This window comes from Choloepus didactylus, chromosome 13, assembly GCF_015220235.1.
Source record: "Choloepus didactylus isolate mChoDid1 chromosome 13, mChoDid1.pri, whole genome shotgun sequence".
NCBI classification, from domain to species: Eukaryota; Metazoa; Chordata; class Mammalia; order Pilosa; family Megalonychidae; genus Choloepus; species Choloepus didactylus.
This window is the reverse complement of record NC_051319.1, coordinates 10,317,315-10,331,623: the sequence shown is the minus strand read 5'-3', so window position 1 is coordinate 10,331,623 and position 14,309 is coordinate 10,317,315. Positions and strand designations below refer to the sequence as shown.

At 36.2% G+C, this 14,309-nt stretch overlaps 1 protein-coding gene across 1 annotated transcript in view; it reads left to right on the top strand.

Moving 5' to 3' along the window:
• The first annotated feature begins 36 nt into the window (after positions 1-36).
• Positions 37-14,309, top strand: part of GFM2 (GTP dependent ribosome recycling factor mitochondrial 2) — a 58,627-nt gene continuing 44,354 nt past the window's right edge. Inside the window, 5 exon segments of the mRNA XM_037802062.1 lie at positions 37-204; positions 9,292-9,376; positions 11,272-11,356; positions 12,826-12,883; positions 13,333-13,430. Coding sequence (XP_037657990.1) covers positions 9,314-9,376; positions 11,272-11,356; positions 12,826-12,883; positions 13,333-13,430 — 304 coding nt within the window. The 5' untranslated portion in view covers positions 37-204; positions 9,292-9,313.

Sequence of the window (14,309 nt, the reverse complement as noted above, 5' to 3'; positions counted from 1 at the left end):
CGGGCCTTTCTTTCCTGCTTTTGGCTAGAGAAGCGGAAGTTGCTGGCAGGTGGCATTTGGCGGGTGCACTGCCGGAAGTCGTGAGGTTCGGCGGCCAAAGGAGGAAGAGCGAGAAAGGCTCATTACAAGTTACTGACTGAGGAACGAGCTTAGGGTCCCGCGTCCCTCGGTCGCAGCTGCCTGGCGGGAAAAAGCCATCCTCAGGTACGTGACCTAGGGTTCTTCCACGGGCCTTGTAACCCTATCCGCGCTGGTCACCGCTGACCTTGGAGGCTGCGACAGACACCATCGGCCACGCAGGAGGACAGCAGGGCCTCCCGCGTTCCTCAGTGTCTGCCCAAATTGTGGATTTTTCTCTCTCTTCTTCGGCCAGATCGAACCGATCGAATTTCCTGTAACTGTATGTAATGTGCACACGATTGAGAAGGTCGCAGGGGAACGAAAACTTAGTGTACAGGAAACTAAAACTACTGGGCCTTACCAATGCCAGACAAGAAGAAAGCAACGTTCTGTTTTTTTCTGGAGGTTCAGGATTAATTTCAGAAATCCCTGGGGCCTTTTGGTGCACTGGACAAGTGCCGATTGGAATTGGATTTAGTGGCCCTCTAGTGCTATAAAGGAAGTGATATACTACAAGAAAGTACATCTAGGAAAACTGTCACTTTTATGTCAAGAAAGTACATCTGGGAAGACTGTCACTTTTATGTTTTTACTGCAGGGTCACAGACGTTCCCTTAATTACCTCAAAGTTTGCTATGTACCAGAAGCCAAATTTCTCATCACCCTAAGTCTTAGTGTTGAATTTGAGACCTGGTCTTCTAATGTGATCTTATAGCTTTATCCAAAGCCAGAAATAATATAACTAGCAGTTGTGTATTTACAGGTACACTCAATTCTGTTATTCCTCTGCCTGGAATACAGGTATTACCTCACTTACTTTAGCTGTTTGCTTAAAAATGTCACTTTGTTAGTGAGACTTTCCTTGACCTTCTCACTTGCAGTTGCAACTGCCACAGTCTCCCTTTCCTGCTTAATTTGTCTCTGAAGTGCTATTGCCATAGGAGATACTATGCATTTATTTATTTTGTTAAGTCTTATCTGTGTTTCCTGACTAGGATATAGACAGTATGAGAGCAAGGATTGTTGTCTTTTGTTCACTGCTTTAACACCATCACCTCAAAAGCAATCATAGAAACTCAATAAATTCTTTTTGAGTGAATGAATACATACATTTAGTTCTCATACCAGTTCTGTGATGTGATAGATGAGAAAACTCAGGCTCAGATTTTAAGTGGTTTATACAAAATCCCAGAAGACTTGGGACTCCAGCAAGTTCTCTGAATATAAAGCCTAGTCTTGTCTTTCCACCATACCAAAAGTGTTCACCTGACATTTTTATTGTAATCAAGTTCATGGAGAGTTTTTTTTTTCCCCCCGTTTTTTTAAAATGCAGTTTTATTGAAATATATTCACATACCATACAGTCATCCAAGTATACAACGGTTGTTCACAGTATCATCATACAGTTGTGCATTGATCACCACAGTCATTTTTGAACATCTTCATTACTCCAAAAAAAAAAAAAAAAGAAAGAAAAGTAATAAAGAACACCAAAAACATCTCATACCCTTTCTCCCCCTATTATTCATTTACTTTTTGGCCCATTTTTCTTCTCATTTGTCCATTGGGTAAAGGGAGTGTGAGCCATAAGGTTTTCACAAACACATGGTCACACCATATAAGTTGTATAGTTATACAATCATCTTCAATAATCAAGAATTATGGAAAGTTAAAAAAAAAAAACCTTTTTATTAAGGCATAACGTATAGGAAGAAAACTGCATATGCTATATGTGTATGTTTTACTGGGTTTTCAAGTGCTGAACACACCCATGTAAACAGCAACCAGATCAAGAAATTACATTAACTTGTATGCACAGAAGCCTTTCTCAAGCCTTTTTCCAATCATGACTCCCAAAAGTAAGTGCTATCCTGACTTCTAAGAACATAGATCAGTTTTGCCTATTTTATACTTTACATAATTGGAACTGTATAGTTTGAACACTATTGTGTTGGTTTGCTTTCCTTCATATTGTGAAGTTTATCCTTATTGTTGCCTGTAGTTGTAGGTCTTTCAGTTTATGGAAAGTTTTAATAAATTGGTTTAATTGTGAACTCATCACATTTTTCATTTGTAATTCTTGAAGCCACTAGTGCACTTTTTTTTTTCCTTAAGTTCATCCTAGTTGAACATTCTGCTCATACTAAGCAACCGCTCCCCATTCTTAAGCCTCGTCCTATATCTTGGTACCTTATATTTCATGTCTATGAGTTTACATATTATAATTAGTTCCTATCAGTGAGACCCTGAAATAATTGTCCTTATGTGTCTAGCTTATTTCACTCAGTATATTGCCCTCAAGGTTTTGTCATCAACCCATTTTTTTTTTTGTATGGTTTTGTTCACTCACCATGCATTCCATCCTAAGTAAATAATCGATGGTTCTCTGTATGGTCATATATTTATGTGTTCACCACCTTCACCACTATCTATATAAGGGCATCTACATTTCTTCCACAAGGCAGGAGGGAGAGTCAAAGAAGGTAGAGAGGCAAAAGAAAGAGGAAAAAAAAATGGCAGCTAGGAAGCAGCAAAAGGAAAAATAACCTTAAATCAAAGTAGAGTAAAGAATCAGACAATACCACCAATGTCAAGTGTCTAACATTCCTCCCTATCCCCCCCTCTTATCTGCATTTACCTTGTTATATCACCTTTGTTACATTAAAGAGAGCATAATACAATGATTCTATTAGTTACAGTCTCTAGTTTATGTTGATTGCATCCCTCCCCCAATGCCTCCCCATTTTTAACACCTTGCAAGGTTGACATTTGCTTGTTCTCCCTCGTAAAAGAACATATTTGTACATTTTATCATAATTGTTGAACACTCTAGATTTCACCAAGTTACACAGTCCCCGTCTTTATCTTTCCTCCTTTCTTCTGGTGTTTCACATGCTCCCCACCTTCCTCTCTCAACCGTATTCATAGTTATCTTTGTTCAGTGTACTTACATTGTTGTGCTACCATCTCCCAAAATTGTGTTCCAAACCACGCACTCCTGTCTTCTATCGCTCTGTAGTGCTGCCTTTAGTATTTCCTGTAGGGCGGGTGTCTTGTTCACAAAGTCTCTCATTGTCTGTTTGTCAGAAAATATTTTGAGCTCTCCCTCATATTTGAAGGACAGCTTTGCTGGATATAGGATTCTTGGTTGGCGGTTTTCCTCTTTCAGTATCTTAAATATATCACACCACTTCCTTCTTGCCTCCATGGTTTCTGCTGAGAGATCCGCACATAGTCTTATTAAGCTTCCTTTGTATGTAATGGATCACTTTTCTCTTGCTGCTTTCAGGATTCTCTCTTTGTCTTTGACATTTGATAATCTGATTATTAAGTGTCTAGGCGTAGGCCTATTCAGATCTCTTCTGTTTGGAGTACGCTGCGCTTCTTGGATCTGTAATTTTATGTCTTTCATAAGATGGGAAATTTTGATTAATTATTTCCTCTATTATTGCTTCTGCCCCTTTTCCCTTCTCTTCTCCTTCTGGGACACCAATGATACATACATTCTTGTACTTCGTTTCATCCTTAAGTTCCCGGAGACGATGCTCATATTTTTTCATTCTTTTCAACATCTGCGCCTTTGCGTGTAGGCTTTCAGGTGTTTTGTTCTCCAGTTCCTGAGTGTTTTCTTCTGCCTCTTGAGATCTGCTGTTGTATGTTTCCATTGTGTCTTTCATCTCTTGTGTTGTGCCTTTCATTTCCATAGATTCTACTAGTTGTTTTTTTGAACTTTCAATTTCTGCCTTATGTATGCCCAGTGTTTTTTTTACAGCCTCTATCTCTTTTGCAATATCTTCTCTAAACTTTTTGAATTGATTTAGCATTAGTTTAAATTCCTGTATCTCAGTTGAAGTGTACGTTTGTTCCTTTGACTGGGCCATAACTTTGTTTTTCTTAGTGTAGGTTGTAATTTTCTGTTGTCTAGGCATGGTTTCCTTGGTTATCCAAATTAGGTTTTCCCAGACCAGAACAGGCTCAGGTCCCAGTGGGAAAAAATATTCAGTATCTGGTTTCCCTGAGGGTGTGTCTTAGAAAATTGCTCCACCCTGTGATGCCTCAGGTCACTGTGCTTTTCTGCCCAGCAGGTGATGCCTGTTAGCCTATAATTCTTGACTGGTGTGAGGAGGTGTGGTTGTGTTCCCCCAGGCTCTGGGGTCTGGTTCTGAATGGAAAGGGCCCCACCCCTTTCCTCTTAGAGAAGATAGACCCCCTGGGGGGAGGTCATTAGCATTTCAGTGGTCTCTCTCTCTCTCTGTCTCTCTCTCTCTCTCTCTGCTTGTGCTGTCTCCACCCTTCTCTGAGTCACAGCCCTGGAAACTGAAAATGACTGGGGCTTTCTCCACTGAGCCAAAAGAGAAACAGATAGTCCCTTTCAGACCTAGTCCAAGGCGACCCTCTGGCTCCCCAAGGTCAGTCGTCACCCAAAGCCTCTGTCTGTTTTTTGGGGATTCGTACCTATAGTGAGCAGTTCACACTCACTACTTAAAACTCCAGTTGGAGCTTAGCTGAGCTATATTGGCTTGCTGGGAGAGAGCTTCTCTCTGGCACCACAAGGCTTTTCAGCTCAGGCTATGAGGGAGGGGGGTCTCGTGACTTGGATCCACAGGTTTTACTTACAGAGTTTATGCTGTGATCTTGGGCATTCCTCCCAATTCAGGTTGGTGTATGATGAGTGGATGGTCTCGTTTGTCCCCCCACAGTTATTCTGGATTATTTACTAGTTGTTTCTGGTTTTCTTTAGTTGTTCCAGGGGGACTACTTAAGCTTCCACTCCTCTCTATGCCACCATCTTGCCCCGGGACCCACTAGTGCCCTTTTAAAATTCTGAATCAGAAATAGAAAAAGAAATGAAGTTTTAAAGATTAAGCAATGGTCATACCTTGATTTGTATAGAATACAGAGGCAGAGTGGTTGGTTTGCTATGTTTGTCATTTGTTCTTACTTTCAGTTCTGATTTTGGGATAAAAAATGGACCAAACAGATCTCTTAAAAAAATCACTTTCTATATACGTGTTAGTAGCCAATTGACTGTCATCACTATACTAGGTACCCAGTCTTTGCATTTTGGCAACTGGAAGCATAAAAATGTCTACCTCTAGTCTGGATGAAACATTAGATTGTATTTATTGCAACAGATAAGATTACAAGTGATAAACCATGAGAATGTGGGGGCTCCTTTATTAATTGGTTGTGTATGGTAAGTGAATCAAGTTAATTTTTGGTAAAGAGGAGGAACAGATGCAGTAGTATTTGCAAAAAGTATTCTGAATGGTCTGTTTGTCTTCTGTAACATACAGGAGATGGTCTAGAATTTTTAACGGTAACATATTTCTTGAAGTTGGGAATCACGTTACTCATTTTTATGTTTCTAATAACTGAGTCCTTGTGTTGCTCCAGTAAACATTAGATGAACAAGGGAATGGGAAGATGCTTTATCTGTCAAGTTGACCTAAATTTAAGAGTATATTCTTAACTACCGAGCATTTCTTAGCAAATCAATATTAATTTGAGAAACTTTTTTCTCAAATGAAGTTAAAGGCTAAAACTAAATTTAAAAATAAAGATGAAATGACTTATTTTAGAACTTATGTCAGAAATAAATTTTGTAATGAAAAAACTAGTTTGTAGATTGATAACTTGAGATGATCTATTTAACATAAAGAGGAAAAAGCAAAAAAAATTCTTAAGGATTGACATTAACTGGTAGTGAACATGTTGACCTAATTCATACTAGCTGATACTTTTCTAAGAACGTTGGCTGTGACCCAAATCTGAAATGAAGTTTCTAATTTAGGAAAAGTTACTTGTTTTGTAGGAGAAATTACTACCTGCAGTAACAATATCATATGCAAATGCCCACGATTTTGACTTGATGCTTTGCTTGCGTAAGTATTTTGTGATTGTCTTTAAGTGTCCTGTGATTCATGTTTTTGTGTGTAAAGACTTACTGGCATGATAATCCATTGATTTTTTTTTTTAATAGTCCATAGATGATTCTTGTTTGTTGGTAGTGTTACTTGTTGCTAAATAAGGTAGAATGGTTATTTATCCTTTTTTTTTTCTCATCACTGTCCTTATGACATCAGGTCTTAAAACTATTGGTAAGCATGTGTGTATTCTCCAAGGCCTAAGGAGGTCTGAGCCTTATAAATAACTAACTTGATAGCACCAGTAAGAAAACATTTTCCTTGAAGCTCATTGACCCCTGGGAAAGAAGAAAAACATCAGTGAACCATAAATAACTTTATAGATTAAAAAAAAAAAAAAAAGATGCTAGGCATTACTAGTAGAAGATCCTTATTCTTGGAGAGCTCACAATAGTGGAAATAATTTGTCATATTTGTCTTAAGTAGGTATGAGTTCCGAGTATTGTGAAAAACACAGAGAAGATTCTAGGAGAATAGAAAATGCTTCCAAGCTGGGAATTGAAGGGTCAATAGACATTTTACCAAGTTTGGGGATTCCAGGATGACTTTCAGGCAGTAGTAACATTATTTGCAAAGATTGTGGAGGTGTCAGAATATGGTGTGTCGGGAATTTTGGATAGAGTTCCAGGTATAGAGTATGGAAGGGGAGCGTACTAGGCTATAAAAGTCTGGGGGCAGGGAACAGATTTGTTGTATGAAAAACCTTTAAAAGTTTTAAAATAGGTAAGTGATGAGATAAAGTTGTTCATTTGAAGGATATGTATGTAGAATGGGTTAAAGTAGTGTTTCCCACCTTGGTGATTTGAGCCTTTTAAGACTTTTATCATATCAAAATGAGTGAGTTTTGTCTATCTATGACCTAACTAATCATGGACAGTTCACACTGGAAAACACAAGGTTGGAATAAGTTTTCAAACTTTTGGTCTCAGGACCCCTTTACACTCATAAAAATGATTCACGACTCCAAAGAGTTTTGTTTATGTCAGTTATGTCTGATATTTAAATGTTAGAAAGTAAAATGAAGCAAATTTTTAAATAGTTTGTTAATTCATTTAAAAATAATAAACTCATTAGATGGTAATATATTTTTATGATAATTTTCCAAAATAAAATAGCTTAGTTTGAAGAGTGACATTGTTTTACAGTTTTGCGAGTCTCTTTAATGTTTAGCTTAGTAGAAAACAGCTGTCACCTTTGTATTCACTCTGTTATATTTTTTGGGGGTGGGGGAGTGGGTGGTGAAATATATGAAGAAAATTCAGCCTCACCCAGACATGTAGTTGGAAGAAGGAGTAATATTTTAATAGCCTTTTAGAAAATTGTGGTTAAACTTCTTAGATACTATACCAAACTTTGACAAGTGGTAGTTGCTTAAAGGCTAGTTACAATATGGAATCAAATCATATTAGTGAACCTTTTGTACTTTATGTTACATTCCATTGGTCTATTTTAGAATGGATCTTTACCCTTACATGGTCACTTAGAGAGTATTGGTTGACCGAGTTATGCATCTCTTTCAAATGTTGACACCTTTCATTGTACAGTATCAAAAAATAACATTGACCAATGTTACCACTAATTTCTTCAGAAAAGTCTGTAAGTATTGGTAAACTGTGAAGCTCCCAATGGCAGATCTCAATTTTTGAAAATCCTAATTTTTATTTGAAAGCTTGAATTTTATCAATGGCAGTAAATACTGTCATCTGTGTTCTTTGAATTGATAGCCTTAATTGGTTAGTTTTAAAGGAAATGTCTGCTAAATATTCAAGTCTGAATAACGTAGTCTGTCAGTTGGTCTTTCAAGAAAAAATGGTGTTCATGAAAATACTATTTGTCCTTCCCATTCTGTTACACCATCTCTTAAAAAACTTGTGCCCTCAAGGGTTGAGATTTAACACAATAAGTTTTCCTGCTTCATCAAAAACATTCCTAAATGAAACTTTTTTTTTTTTTAACTGCAAGTGCTTGGTGGTGAAGAATACAATTACTGCTAGTACATTTTGGTGCCTCTGCCTAGATTAGTTAAGTTACCAGCTGTTTGCCCACCACACGTGTGGATAGGTGCAAATCTCCACATAGTGAAAAAGCATTTATGATCTTAGTATTATTATGAAAATAGTTCTGACCTCTCAGATCCCCTGAAAGGTCTTAGGAACTTAAGGTTAATGTAGATCTCACTTTGAGAATCACTGGATTGCAGGATTTCTCATTCTTGGCACTACTGACATTTTGGACCAGATAATTCTTTGTTGTGGGGGGTTGTCCTGTGCATTGTAGGATGTTTAGCAGCATCCTGGCCTCTACCCACTGTGTGCCGGTAGCATCTGCTCCCCCACCTCCCAGTTGTGACAAACCAAATCATTGCCAGGTAGTTGACAACAAAGGATTATAGGAACAGTTAACAGAGGTAACTGGAGAGAGATGATGAGGCCCTGAACTTGGGCATTGGGAATGGAGAGGAGGGTGTGGATTCAAGATATATTTAGAAAATAAAATCTAAAAAGATTTGGTGACTTCCTAAATAAGGATAGTGAATGTTTCTATCTTACCTAAAATACATAGAAAGGAGTAGATTTAGGAAGGATAATGAGTTTGACAGGGTCTCTCCCATAATACGAAGTTCAGTGTTTTGACACTAATTGTCTTTCCCAACCAGGCTCAGATGCTTCTGTGCCTCTCTCATAGCTTTGGCATTATACTTGAAACATAAGCGAGTATTTAGTAAATGTTTTTAAACTAAAGATATTTAGTGTCTGTAATCAGTAGAGGTAGAGGACTTGCTTTTGTGTATTTTTTACATGATTCTATTTTTAAAATGTTTATGGTAGAAAATCAGAATATACAGATAAAAGTTATACTAATGAGAAATTACCACTAATATGATCTGCTTACCTTTCTATACTTAATTCTGTATACATTTACATTAAAGTGCATTTTAGATGTTATGATATATTTTTTGTAGTTAAATCTGTTTCTACAGTATCTCCATATCTTTTTTTTAGAATTAAAGTATGTTGAACAATAAAGGACATTTTAAGCTTGAGAACCATATTTCTCGTATATAGTTAGAATCTTCATTTTCTGAATGATGCATTGAGTTTTTAATAGCGAGATATACTGTTCTTACTTTTTAAAAGACATTAATTTTTACCATGTATATTACGTATGCCTTACTTACAAATGCCTTACTGACGTGTAGTACATAAACTCGGTTTTATAATTTTGCATATTTCTTTTTTCTTAGAATTGCAGTTCAGAGGATCAAGATGTTGTCCAACTTGAGAATATTTGCAGTGACTCATCAGAAAATATCCAGATTGCACAATAATGTGAGCTTTTCATATAAATTAAATGTATTTCAACAACCCTAGTTGCAAAAAGGCCTACTTTATCTCATCAGCTTTTGATTCCAAACTTAAGTTTACTCAGGATTAGTAAAATCATTCCCTCTCTGGAGCCATTTCTCGAGGCAAACTGACTTAAAAGAAATTATATTAATTTAATAAGCAATTTAACAAAAAAGAACCTAAAAAAAAAAGATAAAGTGCTGGTTTCATGGAGTGCTAAGGTGCTGCAGCATCCTCTTGGAGTTGGGGGACCCTATGTCTCTTCTAAGAATAACAGCATTTAATGCACATCTTTAAACAACTAACTAAAAATGTGCTTTATACCCATATGTTGTTGTTATCCACAGTGTGAGACTCCTGTAAAATAAAGTGTATTATCAATTAATGTCAAGGTATAACAAGTCACCATGCAGTGGATGGTATAATAAAACTACTTTTGGTCTTCTGGAGACCTGTTGGAAGCTAACTTCTTGGGTAGTCTTATTTCAGGAATGTAGTCTTAGTCTCTAAGTTTTGGTCTCATTCCTGAAGCCCCTCCAAAGTACTATAACTTATTTTGTAAACTGTCACACCTTTAGTGTACTTTAGAGATATTAACCTCAAAATCATGCCCTTTATTATTTACAGTTGAGTGACAGACTAAAGTTTGTCTGAGCCATTTCTCTTTTACTTCACTGGCTTTTTAACAGGGAGGGAATATGGGAGAACCTGCAACCAAGAAGAAGCATGCCTTACCATTAGTTTGTAAATTCATTTTTCCTACTTTAAAATCACCTGTGTAGCATTTTGAAGAATATATCTATATTTCATTTTGAAGTCATAGTGGCTAAAGGAATTGCATAGATTTTCTTCAGTGATTTTATTACTGATACTTTCAGACTATATACTCCGTTACTGGTAGATACTGGGGTCTTCTGACCCAGTCATTATGCAGTGAAGATTTAGATAGCTTTAGTTTCTTCTCATGTATTTACTTAGGAGAGTAGAGTATCATTGCCAAAAACTTGGTAACTAATGTAGAAATAATATAGAACACACAGGCATGCATTCTACAATATCATACATGGACCAACTATAATAATTCCTACTATGTTGGTTCCTACTATGTGTATCTAGTGGTCTAGGATAAATTGGGCTGGAAAACATTCAGCCCTTAATTGGGAACATTAGGAGAAGATAAAGGAAGCACCTGTGATAAAAGGTAGGCATTAGGCTTAAGCAGACCTGCTCCAATTCATTGATTCTTAATTGTAAGCCTACATTGGAGATACCTGGGAACTTGTAAAAATGCCAGTGCCCAGTTTCTCTAATCGGCCTTCATTCTCCTGCTCCTGTATTTAAAACAACAAAGCCTTCCAGGTGATTCTAGTATGTAGCTACTGCTATAAGCCCTATAAGCAGCTAGTGGTTTTAGAGCTCTTAGTATTGTGGAGGATAACCAAGGAATATCCAGGTTCAGTGGATCTTACTTAACCTTTCTGAGTACCTTTCCTCTTATCTAAACTTTAGGGCCAAGGTTCTCAAACTTTAATCGTCAGAATCACTGGGATGGTTTGTTAAAACTCAGATTACTGAGTTTTTGACTAAGTAAGTCTGGGTTGGGGCCTTAAAATTTGCATTTCAAACAAGTTCCCTCATAATGCTAATGCTGCTAACCTGGGAGAACCATTCCTTTAAGATTAGCTCAAAATATTAAATCAGTGTTAATTTTATCCTTATTCTTTCCTGTAGTATAATTTTGGGTTGTCAGTTTTTAAAAGAATTGGCTTTAGTAAGTTAGGACTACCTTAAGAAAATGTGAAGTATTTTATGCTCTGACAAATCATTGTTACAATGCTAAAATGAAATTAATGTCAGGTTTTTTTTCTCCTCACTAGAATATGTGTTGCTGTAACATAAAAACAAATTTAAAGAGATTAAAGCTGCATATACCTGTTGAAAGAAATTACAGTTCCGTACCAGGTACAAATGTTAGATTCTTCTCATTTTACCCAAACTGCTTGCTTCCTGGTTTTTCTTTTTCTCTTTCTCCTCCTTTCCTTTGTTTATAAATATCTCCCTTGAATTGGAATTGCAACTATTTTGTGAAGAGTAGCTCCTTTTTACTTCTTGGCTGTTTCCTGAAGATTACTATGGGAATAATCTGCTAAAAGTAAACTGTGGGTCCCAGTGTTGTGATAGAAGCCAGGAGGGGACACCAGTATAGGTGTGTTCCTCATCTGCTGGACGTGCTAATGAGCAAAGGGAAGGGTTGGTGGCTTTAGTGGCTGGCTCATTAGCTTAGCATTAAGTCTACTTGTAAAGTGCCCGTGCTGTAAAATATTTTTCTAGTCTTTTTCTGGTTTTTATAGAGGTGTTTTATGTCAGAGATTTACCAGAATAATTTTTGTAAGGTTTTTAAAAGTAATTTAGGTAAACATTTATCATGGATATTTTAGGTTAGGTGTGTGTCTATTAGAAGCTGGATGGCTGAGGAGCTGACTATAATTCTGAATGACCTTGAATTTGAAGTAAGCAAGCATAGAGTAGACTCCAGCTAGTTTAATTCTGTTCTCACTACCATGTTTGTCATGTAAGAATAATAGAATAAAAATGCGGATTGGCTATTGACTTGCAAGGATTTAATGTGCGTAATTGATATGTACTTAGGTTTCTAGTTTTTGCCCACATGAATTTAACTGTAACAGTATAGATTATCTTTGAAATCTCAAACAGCCATAGGGTTTATAATATATAATAAAATTCTTGGGTTATTATAGAAATTTAAGAGAACTGGTTTACCTAGCAGGAAGGTATAAATTAAACTTACAACTATGACTGCGTTGTTGCTTTATATCATTTGTTAATAAAGCATATTGTAAACATGGAGTAAGTCATTATGGGCTTTTCTTATTCTAGAAATACTACTTGGTCTTTTAGAAGTATTAGATTCCTATAACTTCTGTTCAGTGATACCTCTTAGGCTGTCTTTAAAGATACTGTTCCTGGGACTGGTAAAAATTTCATTATCAGCTGATGCAAGGATCACTCATCGCTAGTCTTGGGAAAATACAGGTTTACAGGCCTGTGCATTTTTCTGTGATTCAGGATCTGACAGTGCCTTAAAATTATCATTATGAAAATTAATCTTAATTGTACAGTTCTATAAATATAGGTGTAAAAGTTGGAAGAGATTGGGGTAAATCTGTATTTTTCTAAGGATATGACCTAGAAATGATGTTTGAAAATGTTTAGCTTGTTTTATCATCCATAGCCTTTCCATATAGGTTGTAGGAAAACAAATTTTAGATAAATGGGAGTTTTATTTAACTTGGTTTTTACTTTATTTGGAATTATAATACTTGCTTAAAGATTATTTAAAATTCTTTCATTTTTACATTAAAGGAAAATTTCTTAATTTAGCAGTCCAATTTTAACCCTCTTTTCATTAGTCTTACCAGGAAATGATATCAAATCCCTTCATTCTATCATCAGTCCTCCTATGGCTAAGTAAGTACCATCATTGATAATTCTTTTCTATAGGCTACAATGAAAAGTTACAAGTTTTCTTTCATGAACTTGATTCAATATTATTAGAGAATGCTATAATTTCTGTGACTTTCTGCTCTAGGTAATTATATGTTGATATGTATCTTAAAGCTATTTTCTTTTCTTGGTTCAATCCTAAAAATTTTTAATGTAGCAACAGCACAGATTTCATGGAAATAAATGTAATATATTCTCAAGATTGTAGTTACCTCATTTTTTATTTAGCTGTTTTGTCAGAATAATGTGGTAGGGCATACTCTAAATATCCTTTCCATTTTTCTAGTGTTTACACCATTATATAAACTATAGAAATCCTAACTAGCTTTGAAATTTGCACAACACTGATATTTGGATTTTAAAATTTTAGTAATGTCCATCTTATAAGGCATGTTTTTTTTCCTTTTAAACAGAATCCGTAATATTGGAATTATGGCCCATATCGACGCAGGCAAAACTACCACTACAGAAAGAATATTGTATTATTCTGGATACACAAGATCACTGGGAGGTTAGAATGGATTCCTCCTGTCCCCAACCCTCATTAGCAGAAGCAGCTTTGGAAAACATTTTGATTAAGAAATCAGCCTAGAGACCTTGCATATTGTATGGAGACACTGAAAACTAAACCACAACATAAAGATAAGGTAGTTGCAATACCCATCAAAGGGTCTTCAAAGATTCACCTAAACATTCAGGATTAGTCTACTCAGAAAGATATAGAACCTTTTACCAGGAGGCTAGCTTTAAGTGTTTCTTTTGTTTAGGAATCCTTTAGTAGTCCACATACCTGTCTGGGAACCATCTTCTTTGGCCCCCACAAAAGTGATAGCTTAGGAGTTGGGTGACAAGGTTTACATCTAGAGCTTAGAAGATTCATTCCCCACAGAATGAACAACTCTTTTTACAGCCCCTGGGCATAGCTTCCAAGTGCCTCGCAAGGGACATGCCATACTCCATTCAGGGAAGCCCAAAGCTGTGTGTCTCCATTAAGTATTTATAATTCATTTATAGTTCTTCCCAATTCAGATGAAGTTTTGTGATCAAGTTAATTTTTCCATATGATACATTGCTTAGCAACTTAGTTGACATACCTCTGTTACCAAGTTTCTAGGAGAAAAGAACTGGAAAGTTAAATTCTTATGCAAAAAAGGAAAAGATTTCATTGATGTTTAACCCAGGTACAGTAGTATTTAAGTTTTAAATTTATTTTTTAACTATAACTTCTCAAAATGTGGGGTTCTTGTTCAGGCATGCACTTTGAATCCCCTATGGCAGTGTTTTTTTGTTTTTGTTTTTAGTGTTTTGTTTTGTTTTGTTTTTAAATAATGATGCCCTATCCCCATTCTGGAAACTAAGATTCAGTAGGTGCCTAGAATTCACTGAAATG